This window comes from Seriola lalandi, unplaced genomic scaffold (genome assembly GCF_002814215.2).
Source record: "Seriola lalandi dorsalis isolate HSWRI2012SDOR001 ecotype SW California unplaced genomic scaffold, Sedor1 jcf7180002054834, whole genome shotgun sequence".
Lineage (NCBI taxonomy): Eukaryota > Metazoa > Chordata > Actinopteri > Carangiformes > Carangidae > Seriola > Seriola lalandi.
The window spans coordinates 324,789-344,983 of NW_019525387.1; the positions used below are offsets into that span (position 1 = coordinate 324,789).

At 40.9% G+C, this 20,195-nt stretch overlaps 2 protein-coding genes across 2 annotated transcripts in view; one reads left to right on the top strand and one right to left on the bottom strand.

The window, feature by feature from the left end:
• Positions 1-15,595, top strand: part of slc25a13 (solute carrier family 25 member 13) — a 47,052-nt gene extending 31,457 nt beyond the window's left edge. The window contains exons 14-18 of the mRNA XM_023426654.2: positions 3,989-4,129; positions 8,098-8,236; positions 11,953-12,111; positions 13,384-13,474; positions 14,484-15,595. Of these exons, the coding sequence (XP_023282422.1) occupies positions 3,989-4,129; positions 8,098-8,236; positions 11,953-12,111; positions 13,384-13,474; positions 14,484-14,667 (714 nt within the window). The 3' untranslated portion in view covers positions 14,668-15,595. The remainder of the gene's footprint in view (positions 1-3,988; positions 4,130-8,097; positions 8,237-11,952; positions 12,112-13,383; positions 13,475-14,483) is intronic.
• A 61-nt stretch (positions 15,596-15,656) lies between these two features.
• Positions 15,657-19,302, bottom strand: LOC111670098 (cytoplasmic dynein 1 intermediate chain 1-like). The gene is made up of 3 exons (XM_087179394.1): positions 19,285-19,302; positions 19,055-19,180; positions 15,657-16,448 (listed from the first exon to the last, which is right to left on the bottom strand). The coding sequence occupies exons 1-3, from the start codon at positions 19,300-19,302 to the stop codon at positions 16,338-16,340; spliced, it is 255 nt and encodes an 84-aa protein (XP_087035520.1). The 3' UTR covers positions 15,657-16,337.
• Positions 19,303-20,195: the final 893 nt, after the last annotated feature.

The following is a 20,195-nucleotide window of genomic DNA, read 5'->3' on the forward strand; positions in this document are numbered from 1 at the left end:
TCCTCTTGTTCAGATTCCCTCTGAGAACTTCTCCGAGTTCTCTGACAGTGTGAATATGTCCCAATATATTCAGCATGTTTACAACAGCGTGCCAGTATTTGGCTCCAATACAGTCAACATTACATATTTCAGTATCCACCTTTTTTTTTTTCTCCTTTAAAAATCCAAACATGGAGAGCCTCTCTCTCCCTCTTCATCATCATGGCTCCTCAAAGTGCACTGTGCAGAAATGATGCTGTGCACTACATAGACAGTGTGTACAGTACCAAGGCAGCATACATCTCTTAACTATGTTTACCTGTTTTCTGAGTGCCGCCCTTCTGACAGTTGAGCAGACAGACACTGACCTGTTTGGAGGCCAGCAGTCGCTGCTTGTTGATGGAACGTGTAGAGATCACACATGAAAGAGCAAACGCACATGCTGTACATCGCACTCGCAAGAGTGTGTGCATGTATGACAAACAGAAGAGCACACAGGTGCACACACACACACACACACACGCGTGTGTACACTTACAAGGAGGAGACCAAGATTGACAGCAGCTGCTACCTGAGACCCCCTCCCCCCTCCAGTCTGTTACCTGCTCCCCTCCCATCATAGGTTTTGATCACTGAGCTGTCACAGTCCAACCACAATCCATGTATGCACACATACACACACACACACACACACACACACACACACACACACACAGTGAGTCCTCCAAGGCCGAGCAAATGAAAGAAGGTCTTTCACTCAAGCCCCTTTTGATGCTGATCACTAAAGCAAAGTATTTCAGGATACACAAGTCATTATGGGTTTAGCTCCACTCAGGCACATTCAATTGACCTTATTTGTTCTTGGAATACGTTTAAGAAATGTTTTCACATGGTACATTTGCTGTAATTTAAATTTTGGATGGCGATTTTGTTTTTTGAAAGAGACAGAAATAAAACAGTACAGTAACTCTAGGAAAGCAAATATACTAAAGAAGTGTTCTCCACTGTACTGGGTGTGAAAAGTAGTGGTTGCCTTTTTTTTTATACAACCCATATGGATTCAGAAGCAGAACCATAACAGAGGCAGAGGGAGAGGATAAATGTAGTGGAGAGGAGTGTGGATGGATGGATTTTTCCTCTTTTCCTCCGTGAGCCGTCGTGACAGCTCCTTTCATCCTGGCTGAGGCCCCGGTGTTAGTGCTGGCACTGCACTCTGCCTGCCACTTTATCTCACACACACACACACAAGCACACACACACCGACACACTCACACATAGAAGTCGAACCCTCCTGAACCCTGTTTTAGTGAGGCTCCAGCCACAGCACATGAAATCTGTTTATATCATTTGGTAGCTGTGAAAGTGTTGGTTTGGACCACAGTGTCGGCCTCAGATCCACAGTCTATAAAGCAAAAGAAAGAGAAAGAACAGGGGACTAGTAATGTTTTATGTTCACTTTCTGTGTAGTAAATGTATCTCAACACAACTTCTTTATCTCCTCTAATGTGCTGTTTTGCCTCATACCTTTCTTTGCTGTCCTTGTTTTTTCTTCTTCTTATTGCTTATCTTTTTTTATCACCTTTCACTCTTCTCTGCCCTCTTAAATACGCTCTTTTTCTCACCTACACTTCCCTGTCCTCACCTCCTCCTCCTCCTCCTCCTGCTCCCTCCTCTTTCCCCTCTCTAAACCTGTGGCTCAGCACCATTAAGCTCCAGTGCGGGTTGCCAGTTTCTAATGATTATTTGGTAAGAATGGCATGCTCCGTTGACTGAGCTGGCTGGATGCTTATCTGGCAGTTACTGGCCTGCATTTCAGGACTTAAGTTACACAAAATGCTTACTGGGTCATTGCTGAAGGAAGAGTGGGGGTAAGACTGTGAGTCCAAATACACCAATACTTTGTTCATTTTCATTGTAAATGTATCACAGGTTTGCATGGTTGATTTAAGTCTTTGTAATGGGTTTCTTATTCAAGCCTGACATGAATTATGAAAACATTATCATTGAATCTAAGACACACACACACACATGGACCTGCACATACAGCATGAAGGCTGTTAGGTCCAAATGAAAGTGTGATTGTTATTTATGGATGTCGGGTAATGTGTTTAGCTGGTGCTAATCTCTTGTATGGCCTTAAGTGAGTGGTGAGAGGGGGGGGGGGGTTCCTCAAACTTTACTAAGCTCTTTTTGCAGTACACACACACACACACATAGCCAGGAGCTGTGATGCGTGCATAAGGTGCTGACGTCCCAGGTTTCTAAGGATCACCTTGCCTTGTAATTACCTGGGAATCATCAGAGAGCCGCCGACGCTGTCACTCCATAATCACAACCCTCAACCTCGCTGCCTCAACCTCGACCTTCCCTCACTTCTCTTGTTTTGACTACTGCTCTCTCTGTTTCTTTCTTACTATCCTTCTCTCTCTCATTAGCTCTCTCTGTTTATTTGTCTGATTCTCTCTTTTCTAATCGCCTCCCTCTCTGTCCTCGAGGTTCAAAGGTTTTTCCAGAATTATTTGATAGAAATGTGGGATTGAAAAAAAAAGCTCTGCACTGTCACTCTTTTTATCTCATGTTGTCAGGTATAATTGTGAATTCATCTCTCTGAACAATGTTGTTGTTTACCCTCCTTGAGTAAACAACATCTCCATCTCCAGTCTCATTAGAATCCAATTGAAGCAGCCAACCCTGCTATGGGATAGAGCCAATAGCCTCTTAATGCTTGTGCTATTAGCCAGCATGTAATCAACTAGGTTATTTCCATAAAACAAGTCATAAAGAGTTAGCTGTGAGATGTAGCGGCTTTGGAGCAGCAGCCCTCCTGCTATTCACAGCCTCTCGTTTGGTCTGGAAGGGAGGCTGTAGCCCACTACACTCAGCTGGAAAAAAAAAAAGCTGCTGCACACACCTTCAATGAGACGATTATGATCTCTGTCTCTCCCTCCTCCCTCTCTTCTCTTAGGCAATATATGGCAACACTTAAAACTGAGGGACTTTTAGCAAAAAAGAACTGCCCGTGTTGCAGATTGGAGCTTGATGCCTTCCCGTAAGGCAAGGGGCGACAAGAACAATCCATCATTCATAACCAAGCAAATGAAGTAGGGGGAGAAAAGGAGAGAAACAACAACAAACAGACTAGGCCTATTTAAGACAGAAATGGCGCCATGGCAACCGATTGCTATCTAATTGCGATGTGCCGCCCTTTTGCTTGTAGCTACAGTAACCATGGGCAACTGCAGCGAGAGAGACACAGTATTAGAGAAGATGAGGGGGATAGTTTGAGAGGAAGTCAGAGACAGAGAGAGGGACAATGATTAAACAACATTAAGTCAGGAGAAGTCAATTTTCCAAGTAAAAATCTCCAAACATTTCTCAGTATCTAGAAGCATCATGTCATCCTCCCTGACTAGATACAGCTAACCATTTGTCTTGCCACAACTCTACCACAGCAGTTACCTCTAATACTTAAAAGCCCTGCCGACCTGAAAGGCAGAGGAACCAGTCTGAACTTGCTGCAGTATTGTTGCCCTCCCTTCACAAGTACAGGTTTGCAGAAGAGTGCAAAGTGAGAGGTTAGAGAGTAAAAGAGAAGTCAGAGAGTCCCCGCAGGGTCTGTGTGATGAAGACAAACAGCTGACAGACCCGACTGCATCAGTTGGACTTCCCGGCACTCTCCTGTACTTTCCTCCTCTTCACGCGGTTGTTTTGCAGCTGGTTGCTGAGGCGGCACTATTGTTAAGTTACATCACTTGCTGCGTGTACAAGCAAGATAACAGAAAATTTTTTTCTCTTGATTGTGTCATAATGTTTTTGTGTGCCATGTTGAAATGTTGAAATGAACACCTGTCTTGAGTGGAACACACAAAATCTCACATTAATCATTGTCGTAACTGACATTTAAATTGAGTTTAATTTGCAGCAGCATATCTCTATATCAGTACCTAATCCTTTTCTGTTTTCTCTAAGTTCACTCTGTTGATTTCTTTTTTTCACTGTGTTCCTTCAGGCTGGCGGCTCCCAGGTGATCTTCACCAACCCTCTGGAGATAGTAAAGATTCGTCTGCAGGTGGCTGGAGAGATCACCACAGGGCCGAGGGTCAGCGCCCTGTCCGTCATCAGGGACCTCGGCTTTTTCGGACTTTACAAGGTGGGAAACAATGATGAGGTCAGAGGTGCAAGATCATCACACAAAATGCAACTGGACACTAAAGGCTCATGTGCAGCTGATGCAGTTCACATGCATTTTCTGTGTAGCTGTTTGGCTCGATGTGTGATCCCATGTTTGATCCACATATTGCACCTTAACAAAAATGCCTTTTCTCATGACTCTGTTGCAGTATTAGAATAAGTGTGGTGTTATCTTGTTAGATCAGATTTGCGCAGAATACAGAGTTTTAACATATAAACGTATAAATGCAATGTTTATATGTTTATATATTAATAAGCACATGCAGAATTAGAGAGAGAATCATCCAACTTCTCTTTTGAAATATAAACAGATTTTTTCCCACAAGAAAGTAGGATTCAGCAGTTAATTTTATAAAAATTTTCCTTTACAAAATTTATTTTCTAACCTGGTGTTTTCTGCCATGCTTGAGATTTTTTTGCTCAGGTCCTTTTAGGATTAGAGAGTAGAGTTACATAACAAGAGAATTCTGAGATGCACAAATGTACTTTCCTACTTTTTTTTCCCACAGTAAAATTATAACTGTCGGGTTGCTGTGGTGGCCAAGGGATTAAGGCGCTGAACTAGGGACTCCATGTCCCTAACTGGGGACCATATTGCATGTCTCTACCATCATTTCCTGTCATCTCTTTACTGTCACTGTCTTATAAAGGAATAAAGTGCCTAAAAAATGTTGGTAAAGTTGTCAGACCCACCAATTCAAGTATCCAACTGGACACAGTGGAGGTCACTGTTCAATTTAGTTGAACTTTGACCTAATAGGAAATCACTGTAGTGTGTGCTGCTATGGGTCACGCAGCTTCCTGGCAGAGCACTCTCCCCATTACTCTCTCCATTGGAAATAATGGCCTAGCTATGTGCTAGCTTGAACTTGCGCTATTGGTGTGAAAGTGATATGTGTGTATTTTTCACAGTGTTAAATATTGCAATTGCAAACTAATTGAAACCTTGGAAATCAGGTCAGGTGGGCATTTGGGGGTTTCTACAAAATAAAATGCTCTGATGTCTTATTATATATATTTCAAATGCATTGGTTTAAACTGATGAGTGTTGTAACAGAACAGCAGCCTGTTGGTTTCATGTCAGTCAACATTCACAAACCCCCTTTTTCATTTGTCTCTGTCCGCTGTGATTTGTCAGCATGAAGCTCATTAATTCCTTTCCCAGAAAAGATGACGGGAGATGCAGTGTTTAAAATGTTCACTTAGAGACAAGTCATGACACTGAAGCAGTTAAAAGATCAGATCACAGTAACATATAAGTCAAAGGATACTGGACATTGACTACTTGACTACTTTAATGATAGAGGACTTGGAGAGAAAACATCACTGTATTCAGGAGATTTCCAATTTTTAAATTGAAAATCACATTTATCATTAAATGAAAGGTACACCCTTGGAGGATGCCCAGAGCTATATTTTATGTAACGCTAAATTCAAGTTAAATTATTTGGCAAATCATTGCCAGATGTCCAGTATCCATTCTCACAACTTCACAACAATCCATTATTTGCCATTACTGTTGTGTAAATCATACTGTATGTGATTCTTCTATTACCTATTGTACAATTATACATATTACATTACCCCACATCAGCTATCATTTAAATCAACAATTCCATGTGGTCTTCTGTTCAAGAGCAAAAAAAAGCACAATTTATGTTAAAAGCTGTATTTAACCTTAATTGCCATAATTGGTATTTTTCAATGGCACAGGGGCTAAAAATTACAGTGCACTGTTTGAACATATTAGTGTTGTGTGATATTATGCACCAACGCATTGTAAAGTGTGAAAGATTACAGTGTCATTTTATGGGCTAATATAGCAATATTATAGTGTTGGTGTGTTTTAAAGAATATTTCCTGTATTTTTATTCTAACTTCCCCTATAAATATTATGACTCCTACGACAGTCTGTTTGTGCCAGTGAGGTGCACGGTTACAGTGTTTTTTTTTTGTTTTTTTTTGTGATGGTACCACTTAGACAGAAGAGCTGTAGGAGTCAGTGAACGAGCTGTGGCTACCGCTAACATTAGCAGCTTAACTGGCTAGACAGGGACATTAGCCCTCAGGGTGAAACAGAGCATGTCTAATTAAATTACATAAATAAATCCTAATGGAGCTTGGCAGGAGAGATTCTGCCTCGACTGTAAACACAATCAACTGTGAAAATGTCAATCTCATACCTGGGGTTGGATTAATTTGCCTCATTTTATTTAAGTAAAACGATGGCACTTGTGTTGTCAAATTCTAAGTAGTAAACAGTTTTTCAATGAAGATCAAGCCTTCCTTAGACAGGACATACATTTTGACTGTCTGCCCATTATTTACTACACGGCTGACGTGACCACCGGTCAGCACAAGCAAATTCCATGTAAACCTTTTGGGTCTCTTAACAAGGCTGTAAAAGAACGTGGTGCCTCCTCTTGTTTCTTTCTACCTGCCTACTGTTCCTGTGTTTGAGTGCTTGTGTGCTCACTCCTAGCAGTTTATGACCATGTTGGAGTGTCCATATAACTACAGTCTGAGAGAATGCTACGTTACCCAAAAGAGTGTGTGTCAATGCGTGCATGCACACTTCATTGCATTCGTCTCCTGGTCCATGCATAAAGAGGAGACAAAGTGCATTGAGAAAGCAGTAGCGGTATTGGTGGTGGTGGTGGAGGGGAGGTGGGGAGGAGACGAGCTTCAGCCTGCAAGCCCCAGACGGGCTGGCTCCGGAGGGGCTGCACCCAGGCACAGAGCAGCCTTTGTCAGGGTAATTATCCTGACGCTCACCCTCCGCTGGTGGAGCTACCGGTTGGTAGGGTGGCTAACGCACTAGCGCCACCATTCATCACAGGGGGAAAGCTGTCATTGTAAGAATATGGATCCAGATGATGTTTAAAATATATGTAGTCATTGTATATAAGTCTACTTATGTGTAGAAGTACATCAGAGGCATTTTGCCTGTTCTGAATTGCATTTCATCTTGGTGTAAAAGCACTGTATATACACACTCCCACTCAGCTGCTGCTCTGCAAGTGCATTACCCAACCCAACACTAGCACCCTGATATTAAGGCTTCCAGTCCCAGTCCCTGTGACGCTGGTTGTCTGTCCTGCCTCGATACAATCTCCCAGCTTTCAGCAGCCGCTCGGGCCCCAGTCAGTGAGCAGGAGGGACAGGCAGACAAGAAGTGCCAGAGGAAAGAGAGGGAAAGAGATAGCGCAGGTATCTGCCAATTCTGTCTCTCTCTGCCTGTGTGTGTAGGAACTAAAGGATTATCCCATAGGAGTTAAATGAAGCCTATCCAAAACAGGGAGACCCTGCCCAGCTCTTTAAACGCCTTCTGTTGACTGTAGTTGCTGTATCAAGACGGTGGCACCGTGCCAACAGGCTTGAAATACAGCAGGAAACTTAATAGGCTTGATGATATAGTGTTGTTTACAGTGGCAGACAAGGAGCCATCTTCGTCAGCCAGTCTGTCTTTCTCTGCTTTTCCCACAATTTTTTTTTTTTTTTCTTTTGTCAGCTTTGCTCTTGGAGCTGCCTCCCTCACCTGCTGCTGTGGACACAGATCGTTTGCATATGCAGAGACATGATTTCTCTGGCATGTTGTGGTCAATATTTCACTCCACCAAAAGAGATCCAGGAGTCTTTTGGAAATCATTTCTTTGGCGGTGACATCAGTTGATTCTTGAATGTCTGCTTTGTGAACAGACAGTTGATATTTCATATTGTGGCTGGAAAAAAAAAAAAAAACACAATCCATCTTCCAAGCCCAGAGCAAGAAGTCAAGGTTTGAATTCTCTGAGCCCCATCACTCTTTCTCTGCTCCCCTTTCTGTTTATACTTGTCTTTGTTTTCTCTTTATGAGAGTTTGACTCTAAACCCAATATTATGACCTAAAATACCTCTTTCTCCTCCTCTCTAACTCTCTTTCTTCAGGGATCCAAGGCTTGTTTTCTGCGGGACATCCCCTTCTCAGCCATTTACTTTCCCTGCTATGCTCACACCAAGGCTTACCTAACTGAGGAGGACGGGAGGATAGGGCCAGCCAAGATGCTGTTTGCTGGAGCTCTGGCAGGTAAAGTCCTTCTTACTAAACCATCGTTACTGCCCTTAAACTCAAGCAGACAGGGGCAGGAACTGTTACCCACACTGTCCTTGAAAAACAGTCAAAATCAAAAGCATCTATGTGTGCCTTTTGTACAGCATGATTTAGAAAGAAATTTATGGATTTGTCAGATTAGGACAATAATTTTTCATTCTGGGGTGAGGAAATAGAGTTGCACCTATTTGGAAAGTACTGACCGTGTTAGATGGATCAGCTATTGTCCAGATGTGACTGATCCAAATCAAATACAATTACTTTATCAATGTCACTATAGAATTTAGTGTTTTTACTATCAGTTACATCCATTACTCAGTTTTTAGCAGCACAACAATCCCTGTCCTCAGGTTACATTTCAAAAAAATGATGTCTACAGTGTGAGAAGAGATTTTAGATTTGGGGAAAAGAGAGATTGTTATTCAGTATCAGGAGAGAAAAAGATTATCAATAGAGAAATGAAAAATTATAAAATTTATAATCAGGTATTTTAAAGGCTGCATTTTTCTTCAATCAATTATTACAGTATTGTAATTGTTGACAAACTGTATCTATATATAAACCCATGTTGTATTTTAATAACGTAACCATGTAGAGTGTGCCTGTGACTTTCTCATGAAAATACAGTATTCTGTAAAATATCTTATTGTCCGTTGTGAGCCAGAAAAGTCAGCTTCAGTCCCTGACACAATGTGCACAACCCTGAAGTTTAGGAAATAAAATCTTTGGTGTGCTCCAGTTTTGAACAAAGAGTGCGAGCAGGTCTCACTCTGCCTTCTCCTCAGACTTTCACGAGCCTGCAGTAACAGTAGCAGAGCTCAAAGTTTGGAAGCCAGGCAGCCTCTGACCGCAGGCTCCATGGCGGTAGCTGCTAATTAGAGCGCTGCTCAGTGATTGGGGACTGGGGTTTTGGAGCTCTGCTGCAGGGAAGCGCCTCACATGCCTGCCAACCAGGCTTTCCAATCCCAATATATTGTACATGCACATACACATGTATGCGAGAAAGCACACACTGTAGCACAAACATGCTTGTGCATACTTTATACATGTTCACGCTGCAGGAATATACACAGCCCTGTATATGCATTAGTTTGGCCACAGACATGAGCAAAGAGACCAGAAGGACCAAAACATCCACTGATGACTTAACAACTTTATCATCTCCCTGAAAATATGATCTATTCAAAGCAGACTTTTAATATTGGATTTATCCTAAAGAAAACACTAATAACAGCCCAGCACTCTCCTGCCAAGTTAAAAAGCTTTAGAGCATTTGCATAAAAGACTTAATATTTGTTTTGAATCCTCAGAGATGTGTCAGCAGCACTCTGTTTTTGACGCAGAGGCACGGCACAACACGGAAAAATCATAAATCCACCCTCCCTCCTTCATTTTTACTCTGGTTTCTCACCACAAGACTGGCAGCCACGGCCCACAGACTCCGAGCTGAAACGAGCCTCATGATTTCTTTATTTTTTTCGTTACATCGACACATTTATCATCCCGCTTTCACATATATTTATCAGCGGTTGCAGCATTCTGGCAATTAGTGTTTTACAGTCAGCACAGGAAATTGAATTACACGCTCAGTTTGTACAGCATTATTTAGCCAGGCATTAGTCTGCTCTGTGAAGAACATAGTGTTGGCCATCTCTAACTGACATTAACTCTGTACGTGAGAGAAAGTTTTTGGTCTTATTGGCTGTGGGGTGAAAGGAGTATCCTGACAACTACTGTCCAGACTGCCATGAAATTTGGAATGAATATTAATGACGTCAAGTCAAATGTTTTCACTTGTGTCTCATGACAGGGTAAAGTAATATTATCATTCTAGTCATGTAGAGGTGAAACAGTTGATTTGTCAACTGACAGAAAAGTAATCTGCAACTATTATGATAATCATTTAATCGTTTGAGTCACTTTTCATTCAAACATTTGCTGCTTCTAGCTTCTTAAAAGTCAGTGTTTTCTGCTTTTCTCCGTTTTCTACAAATGTTAAAGGTGTCCTGTGGGCTTTTTGACCACTAATAATAGTGCTATCGAACAATGTACGCGGTGGCACAATTCAGTACACGGTGGCACAGTTCACATTAAGCTGTTCCACTGATCCCCAGTTTGTCGGTGCGTTGCCACGTTATGACACAAAGGGAAAGATGAGGAAGACTGCTAGCAAGCAAACATGGATGTGAGAAATGCATGATTTTAAAAATTTTTTTTCAAATGGGCTGTAAATGTTTTATGAGGAAGGAAATGCATTCAGCACTTTTTTTAAGATCTCAAGGATAAACATGATGGTTTTTGGTGAGAAATACTGAATCTAAACATTATTTTTGTTTGTGTACAAAACCTGCACATAGCAGCTTTAACTACAGACTGTTTTATGGACAAAATTTCTGAAGACACCAAGACCTGTGGGAAATTGTGATGGGCGTTTTTCACATATTTTGACATTATGTTTGTTTGGACGTAGTAATATTGTCATCTTGATTTTCCATAATGTAATTTTGCTACTTTATATACAGTAACTATTGCATCTTTGTCTATTCTGGAGGAGGAACCATTCCTCTGTGCTCTTCCTGAGGTTTCTTCCACTTTTTACCTGTTAAAGGGTTTTTTTTTTTGGGAGGTTTTCTTTATCAGAACTGACGGTTAAGGATAGAAGCTGCCATATAGGCTACTGTACAGATTGTAAAGCATGTTGAGGCAAATTTATATGGCTATAAAAATCAATAGATTAAGAGGATTAATCTGTTATGAAAATAATAGTTTCAGCCCTATGATCATACTGTATATTCATCTCAGACTTTTAAGACTTCAAAGAAATGTTAAATAATTGATATTTGAGGATATAGTATCAATAGAATGTCCCTATACCAAATTAAAAAGAATTGGTATCAAATGATAAACCACTGTGCCATTATTCTGCAGTTCAAAACTGCAATTGTTAATATTTGCATTTGCAGGGTCAGAGTTACTACATTAGCTATACTTCAGATCCCTCCCCTCTCCTCTCCTCAGTTCAGTGCAGGTGGTCAGTCTCCACCGGTTGCTAGTCTGCTACCTAATGCTGAGTTGATCAGGCTTGCTGAATAGCTCGTTTGGCCGTTACAAAAACCAAGAAGTCAGACTAAATCGTCAAGAGGGCAGTTGATGGTAATGACCGAGCCATCAATGATTGAGCCCATTCATGGCTGAAGTGGCTGGAGTGGGGACTTTGCAGTCACTCCCTTCAGTCAGCTAGTCACTTTCAGCGGCGCACGGGGCACAGTGTGCATTGCTGTCATTACCGTCCATTGTCTGGCCCCTTTCAAATGCCTGTAAGAAAAGTGGGAGAGAGAGGAAAGGAAGAAAAAAAGTAGAGATTAAATAATGGCCTCGCTGGTGGTATGGATTGGTCGATGTCGAAGTGATAGGAACTGGCCCCTACTTGTGTATAGTGTACGTATGCGGCAGACTTGCTGCAAGATGGTCAAGTTCCAAGATGACGTGTTTTAAAAGAGGGAACAAAGAGCGCTGAAACCACTCTATCAGATGCAATTACGATGATATGCAAGATTTCAGTCAGTCACTGATGGCTGCTTTCTGCAAATCAGCTCATGTGTTTGAGAGTGATTTTAAATATGTGCTCTATTTAGAATCAAACACATCCAACATCACGCAAGTCTGAACAGCTTTTGCATTTCTGTGTCCAGGCATGCCAGCAGCCTCTCTGGTGACCCCAGCAGACGTGATCAAGACCAGGCTACAGGTGGCGGCACGCGCCGGTCAGACCACCTACAGTGGCCTGGTGGACTGCTTCTGGAAGATCCTCAGAGAAGAGGGGCCCCGCGCTTTCTGGAAAGGAGCTGGAGGTACATTCATGAAAGAAAACATCTAATGACATAAAACAGAGCTGTGAATATAATTTCAAACCCATTTTTTCCAACCCCCACACTTTTACAGTTAGAAGTTTGATTTTACAAAAATCTCTGAGCTTTTCAGTCCGGCTGCCATAAACAAGATGAGAGAAGCTCATAAAGCTGGACAAAAATGTAGATATGCTCATGTGAGTCGCCTTCAGTTATTACCCTTACTCACAAAAATACACTTTACAAGCAGCCGCAACAGCCCTGCAGCCTTTTTGTGCCTGGGTTTTGCCTCTCAGGCTACATACAGGTTGACCTGACGTATGGTGGAGCTTGTGAGGCCGTATACAACCTGAGAAAAGGAAAAGGGATGTAAAAAGGACTTGCATCACCTCCTCATGCTTTTGTGGGGATAAAAGGATTTAATCTGTATTTCTATTTATGGATAATATTCTCCTAAAACGGTGCTAGAATTGAACAGATAAAGCAGCAAAGGACTGTGCTCTTTGTTTTTACATATTTTCAACATATTATAATGTCATTCGAATGTAGGGCATTAATAATATGTTTGTACGGACTTGTTACATGTACAAACTTTACACTGGACAGTTTGTCAGTGTGGAAGAAGGAAAGCTGATTTGTTCCAAGTACTGTCTAAGTGATGTTTTTACTGGGAACCAGGCAACATTCTGTTTAGGAAGATAAAAACAAAACTTTATTTTGTAAACATGAATGATCGCTTAAGAGTGAGTTGGCTGTTTACAGACTAAACATTTAAATTAGCCAGAAAATCTGGCAGATAAAGAAAAGGCCATTTATCAGGATAAAGTTTAAGCTTGTAGCTTTTCTGTTCTGTCCTCTGTCGTTCACTTTACTTTTTCTTTTATTCTTCACATGAATATATGTCATTTGAATATATATTTAAGGTTTATAGACATACATGTAATGTTGCACCTAACCTTTTATTTTATTTTGATTTTATATGTGTTACTGTAAGATACATTTTTTGATGTTCAATGTTTTTTCATCCCATGTAAGATGGCCCAAAAGTTTGGCATCACATGGAAATGAAAAGAAACTATACTGCATTTAGATTTTTTTGTTATACTACCATTATTATTATATTATGATAATTTAATCATAATCTATTATTTGCTTGATTGATTTAAATGTATATAAATGCAAGAAATAGACTTAATTGTGCCCAATTCTAAGCCCTTGATTATACACTTGTGTGTCTATGAATTTGAGTAAACTCATTTCTACTCCCTCCTGCAGCTCGAGTGTTTCGGTCCTCGCCTCAATTCGGAGTGACTCTTGTGACCTATGAACTCCTGCAGCGCTGGTTCTATGTCGACTTTGGAGGACAGTAAGTCTCAATCTGTTTTACTAACTACCTTCACTTGTTTCTGTCATTACAAAACTCTCAGCTGCACCAAAACTTCAATTCCCCTAATCTCCTAATCTCAGACATTTCTTTTTTCCTTTTTCTTTTTTTTTTTGAAGACAGTACTACATCTCGTTCATCCCAGAAAAAGAAAAGCCACAAGACCAAAAATAATTTCCGTGCACATAGGTTGACAGACTGAAGCCCTTGCTCAAAGGTCGGGATGTGACAATTTTGTCAAACTCCAGAGTTTTACAGCTCTGTGATCAGGTCAGACAGACTTGTACACGTACGCTCCCCCACTACTGGGACTGAAACAAGCTCATTCTCCTCGTCCAAATAGGTCACTCTCAGGAATAATCCTCTAGTTCTCTGATGTTTAAAAGGTCCAATGGGGAACAGAGGCAGTGAACCTCTCAGAAATGACTAAAAAAATTCTTCTTTTAATGGACAGCTGAGACTGTGTTGCACACGCATGTATTGGCTGGATGGCTCATTACTTTTATATGAAGCTGCCTTTCTCCCAAAGGCTCACAGTGAAACAAAATCAACTGCAGATCCAGTGAACAGTCAGTGCGGTTTGGAGTGAGTTCATCTGTATTTCTTTGCTGTCCGTGACGTGTTGGCAGCGAATCACAGAGCTCGGTGTGAAATCACTGAGGGATTTGGTTCAGTTCTGTTTAAAGGGAGAAATTTTTAATTGTTCCACCTTTGATTTTCTATCAAGATTTTTTATTTCTGTGGTGAAACTGTGTTTACTACGATAATATTAATTTAAGATTTAATAATAATAATAATAAAACTCCGGTCTGTGAACACTCACTTTCTGCCCTGTTTGGTTAAAATAACATCTTGCACCATGTTTATGTTGTTTAACAGTTTTGCCTTTTACTCCACCACCACCTTTTTGCATTGCCTTTCTCCTCCTCCTGTTTCACTGTGCCTCTGGCTTCGTCCTCCGTCTGTCTCTCTCGCTCTCTCCACACCACAGAAAGCCGGCTGGCTCGGAGCCCACCCCCAAGTCTCGGATCAGCCTGCCGGCGCCCAACCCCGACCACATCGGAGGCTTCAGGTTGGCCGTGGCCACGTTCGCTGGCATCGAGAGCAAGTTTGGACTCCATCTCCCACGCTACACGGTGGCGACAGCGGCACCAGCCCCTGCAAACACCCCCTGAATCAATCCACAGGTGGGGGCGGGGGTAAGTGAAGCGAAAGAGAGGGCTTGAATGTTTTTCGTACAAAAGTCATTGTTTGTAGTATTTTAAGTTACTTATTTAAAGTTATTTATTTTCTCTTAAATAAATAAATAAAAAAATATATATATATATATATATATATATATATATATATATATATATATATAGTAGTGTGTATGCAGCTACATTAATTGGTGAACCGATTAGCATGGGTTACTCAGAGAAAACTCTTTGTAGAACTTGTGCAGCATTTGTTTCACCTTTGATTGACATTGTTATAGAGTTGTATTAAAATGCGGTTTTGTTTTTCATACAGTTTAGCTGGTACAGTATATGCACACAGGCAGTAGAAGGGCTGGCAGATGTTGAAATATACCTTAACTGCTTTGGAAAATAGCATCAATAACTACATACAGCTGCAGCTCTTTCCAGTGTCTTCCTATTGTTGCTATATAATCAAAAGCACATTCCTCATATGATCATATAGCTGGCTGAAGAAGGATTTATTGATCATGAATGTGGCAGTTCTGTATATATGAGATATCCAGAGACATATTTTCATATCTATACGGCTGTTTTGATCCTGAGTTGCTCATTTGATCAAATGTATCCAAAAGAACATGACCAAAAAGTACTTGAATGTAAAGACACAGTGTAACATTCTGACTGTACACAATGTTTACTGTTGTAAGATGTTTGGTTTCAGGTCTAAATGTATGCAGATGTGTAAATATCTGAAAGAGAGAGCTGGCACCCACTGCAGTTCTGTAGTTTGTCATGACTGAGTATTTAAAATTGTACAGTACAGAGAATGTAGGAGTCACAGATGGTGTGTAATAATTGTGCCTTACTGTACGTATGGCAGCAACATGTCTACTGAGAGTAAAGAGAAACTTATATTAGTAAACTGAACGTATGCCTGAGTTTTCATTCCCATTGTTTGAATGCACAGAAGAAAAGGCAAGACATCAGTTCATCAGCTATGCTTTAATGGTAAACATAGCAGGTTTAACAGCGAGCACTCTGCATTACAATATACCTCTTGTTAGAATATACAGTTGTAGCTCTCGTTCAGGACAAAAGACAAAAGTGTCAAAACCACACTTGATTCTGTTTCTGACACCCTGAAACACTGACATCGAGCAGCCACAAAGCCCCACGTGTGAAAACGTCACCACACTAACTCCATCTGGAATATTTCAGGAATGTGTTGCATGCAGGTTTAATACAGAGAAAAGAAGCACAACAGAAAGTGAACGTGACATTTTGTAAACAATACGTGACTACTCTATGGACCCTGCTTTATTTTCACGGTAGTGCAAAGCGTCGTTACAGTACACATATCTTCATAAGGCTGCCACTTTGTATATACTGTAGGCTCACGAGTTGCAAGCAACAAATCACCTTAATTCATTAAACGAATAAATAAGACTGGACAAATTAGTAGAAGTCAACAGTTTACCCATTAATAGACAGTTTGCATTTACAATGCAAAAAATACAATAAAAGTGTGGTCTTCTTTGGACCAGACAGGAACATGAACATGAAGGTGGAGAAACACAAATCTGAGTGAGAAGCACATGCTACAGTGACACCAATAAAAGCACACCAGGTCTCTGATTTACTCCACTTTGGTTTGGAGTCCTGTTCTATGAAGCCAGCTCCATAGGCCCCTCCTCCTCGCCATCCGCCCGGTTAGCACGGATCTCCATCAGGGTGCGGGCGAAGCGCGCCCAGTCGTCAGTGTGAGCCACGGACAGCTGGAGGAAGCATAACAGAAACACAGGTACATGGCATTAAGCACTGGGTGGACACATCTGCATGGTGGTGATGTCTGCACCACACCTGGATGTTTGCTTGGTAACAGAACTCCTACTGTCACTGCTTGTTAGGATACCAAAGAATTACCTCCTTCATTTTTACTCAAGACTATTTTATAAATAATCCCACTGGCTACAATTATGGGAAATCAATAAAAATAGAGCGACTTTAGCTCTGCATGAAATATCACTCTCACTCCCTCTCACTCGTTTGCAGACCTGCCAACTTTGAAGACAGACTTCAGTACTGCACAACTGGTGAAACTCACTTGGCGCCATCAGCTTTTTGCATACTTGAGGGTGACAAATCGCACCAGCGTACTGTTATGTCAAAATGTGTACCTGCTACAGGAAATGCATAAAGGTAGACAGGTCTGCGTTTGAGTGGGGACAGTACAGTGGTGCAGCAGGAATTCCAAATCGGGGTTGTCCGGCAAAAAAGTTGAACCACCCTCATTTTTTGCCGCAGCTCAAAGTGTTGTCCTCTGGCAATGTACTGTGTTAACCAATCAGATACATGCAAGCACACATTCCTGGTGGATTACTATTAGTAAAAACATTTACAATAGTTGCTGCTGTGACAATGTCCGAGAGATGTAAAATCCAATCACATCGTATCATAAACTGCTGTGCAGAGCGACATCAGAGGAGCCTTCAACTTTTTGTTCTGAATGCCAGAACACTGTCTTCAGCCGTGGTAGATGTGAGGCTCAACAATTGACCTTATCATCCCGACAGCCATGCTGCTAGCATACCAACTGCAGAGAGCATAGGGCTAATAAAGGACTTGTCAAACTGAATGTTGTTGCTCTTTAAGTGTGTAGCTATGGTCGTACACTGTGGGAGTCAGAGTGAGTGGGACAGAAGCCACGGCCGCCACCCAAGCTGTCTGCAACCGCTTTGCATGGCCAGGCTGTAATTAAACAGGAACCAGGGGGAGGGAGGCAGCCATTTTGAACCCTCCAACCCCCCACAGAGCTGGTCTGGCCGCAGCAGGGGGCTCTGCCAGAACATCATCTATATGGTGCCTGAGTGACTTCGGCATTAGCAGCGTTTTAACAGCAGCTCGAATGTTAAGGAAACACTGTTGGATTCTCTGTTGTCAAAGCAGCAGGTCCAAAACATTTTCATGTCATGGAACTGTATCAGACCACTGTCCCTGATCTGGACTTTCCATACAGAGCAACACCAGTAGAGGGATAATCAAAACAGCCCTAATCCCTGCTGATAAATGACCTAAAACTAATTTGTACTGAGTAAAGTAATACTGATATAAAATAATTTGGTGTTTTGCTTTCCTGGAACTGTCTCAAGGTTTGCATTTGGTCTTAGTACCGCACTGCTCTGGATGGAATTGCTGGCATCTCTTTTTTTCTTATTCATGCTGTTCCTAGTTTTAGCTCTATAGGAGGAGTTTCTAGTGAAATAAATACCCCCAGCACCACCACCACACACACACTCCTCTTTGGAGTCATAAAACCTTTCAACCCCGCTAACTTTTATTGATGACTCTTCGTTACCATCAACCCAGCATGGAGGCCACCAGCTCAGCTCAGCCTCTCTCCAACTTACCACACAACAAAAAAAAAGGGCTAAAATTAGCCAAGTGGCTAGGCTAACGCGCCCTCACATGGGGATCCTAACCAGAGCCCTCCAAACATGAGAGAACATACAGGCACAGGCAGAGTGGTTGGCCGCTTTGTGGTGATGGCAAAGTCATGTGGAGGCCATTTTACAGGGACACGAAAGAGGAGAAAAAAAAAATCAAACGCATACATCCATCGCAATGCAGACAGTTGGGTAAACATACAGGGCTACAAGACCTAAAATGGTTGGTTGTGGTGCATGTGGAGGTTTTACTGTGAGAAAAATGCACTTATTTCTCCTCTATTAGTGCCTGTCTTTCAACAAACCCAGTGGTCCAAAATGTACCAAATATACATGAAACACTAAAGTCTGAAAAAGCAGCAAATGCATATGTGTGTAAAATCTAGATTTAGTCACTATTACATGCGTAACTGCCCACCACATGACACTTTATTTTGGTGAAATCAGGAGAGAGGGATGTATTACTGATGTTTCATTTAGCAAAACAACATACTCAAATTTTGGGCACTAAAATCTCTCAATTTACTGTAAAACAACTTAATTGCAACAGTGCAATACATTTTGGTCTCTGTATTCCACTCATGCTTTTGGCACCTAGGGTGTAATTCATTTTTGATTGTTTGAAAACGAAGTCCGCGAGAACCAGGGGCTCTTTGCATCAGAGAACACTAAGTAAATCCAACAACAAGGAGCAGATTTGTAAAAATTTTTAACCAAGGCAGGCTGCAAAAATATCGATGTTTTATGTGAGAAACATAAAATGTCACAGTTATTGTTCTGTAATGATTAACCTGTACCTCAAACCAATGAGCGCTCACACTGCTCTTTTTTCTGGGTACCAAAAAAGAATCTGCTCACAGACATGAGTATGTTTCTGCTTTATAGTACATGTACTAGACAATTCATCCATTTCTGAAGTGCATAATTATTATCTTTACCTCTCCAGTGTCGTAGATCCAGACTCTGCCCTCTGAGTCACCCACAGCCACTTCCTTCCCTCCTGAAGACCAGCGGACCCTGTTCAGGGCTGATGCACCCTCAATGGTCACGCTAGCAGTTGGTACCTGGTGGAGCATTAAACAGACCAACATAAATCAAATGCTACATAAAAATGCAACAGAATTTTTTGTACACAATTCCACCTATACAGTTCATCACATTACATTACCGTAAATTGCGCGTTCATGTTATTTTGAAAACTGGGATGTTTATAATAAACAGCAGATTGAGATGAGAAGACTTTCTCAGTCTTAATCCTGCTTCATATTGATTTCCAGACAATTTATATGGAAGCAAAAAAAGGCCATAATAATTAATCCACAAAATTCTACCACACTGTACTATGACGTTTTTTGACATTTTCATGCCTTACTATACTGTGACTTATTTTTTTGACGTTTTTATGCCTTACTATACTATGACATTTTTATGACATTTTATGGCTTACTATACTATGACATTTTTTGACGTTTTTATGCCTTACTATACTAAGCCGTTTTTATGACATACTTTAGTATGATGTTTTTTGCCATTTTTATGCTTTACTATACCATGATGTTTTTTGACGTTTTTATGCCTTACTATACTATGACATTTTTATGACATTTTATGGCTCATGACATTTTTTGCCACTTTTATGCCTATGATGTTTTTTGACGTTTTTTGGCATACTATACTATGACGTTTTTATGATATTTTATGGCTTACTATGACGCTTTTATGCCATTTTCATGCCTTATTATACTGTGATGTTTTTTTTTAGATATTATGCCTTACTATACTATGACATATAATGATGTTTTGATGACTTACTGTACTATGACGTTTTTTGACGTTTTTATGCCTTACTATACTATGACGTTTTTATGACATACTTTAGTATGATGTTTTTTGCCATTTTTATGCTTTACTATACTATGATGTTTTTGGACGTTTTTATGCCTTACTATACTATGACGCTTTTATGACATACTATACTATGATGTTTTTTGACATTTTTTATGCCTTACTATACTATGACATTTTTATGACATTTTATGGCTCATGCCTTTTTTATGCCATTTTTACGCCTTACTATAC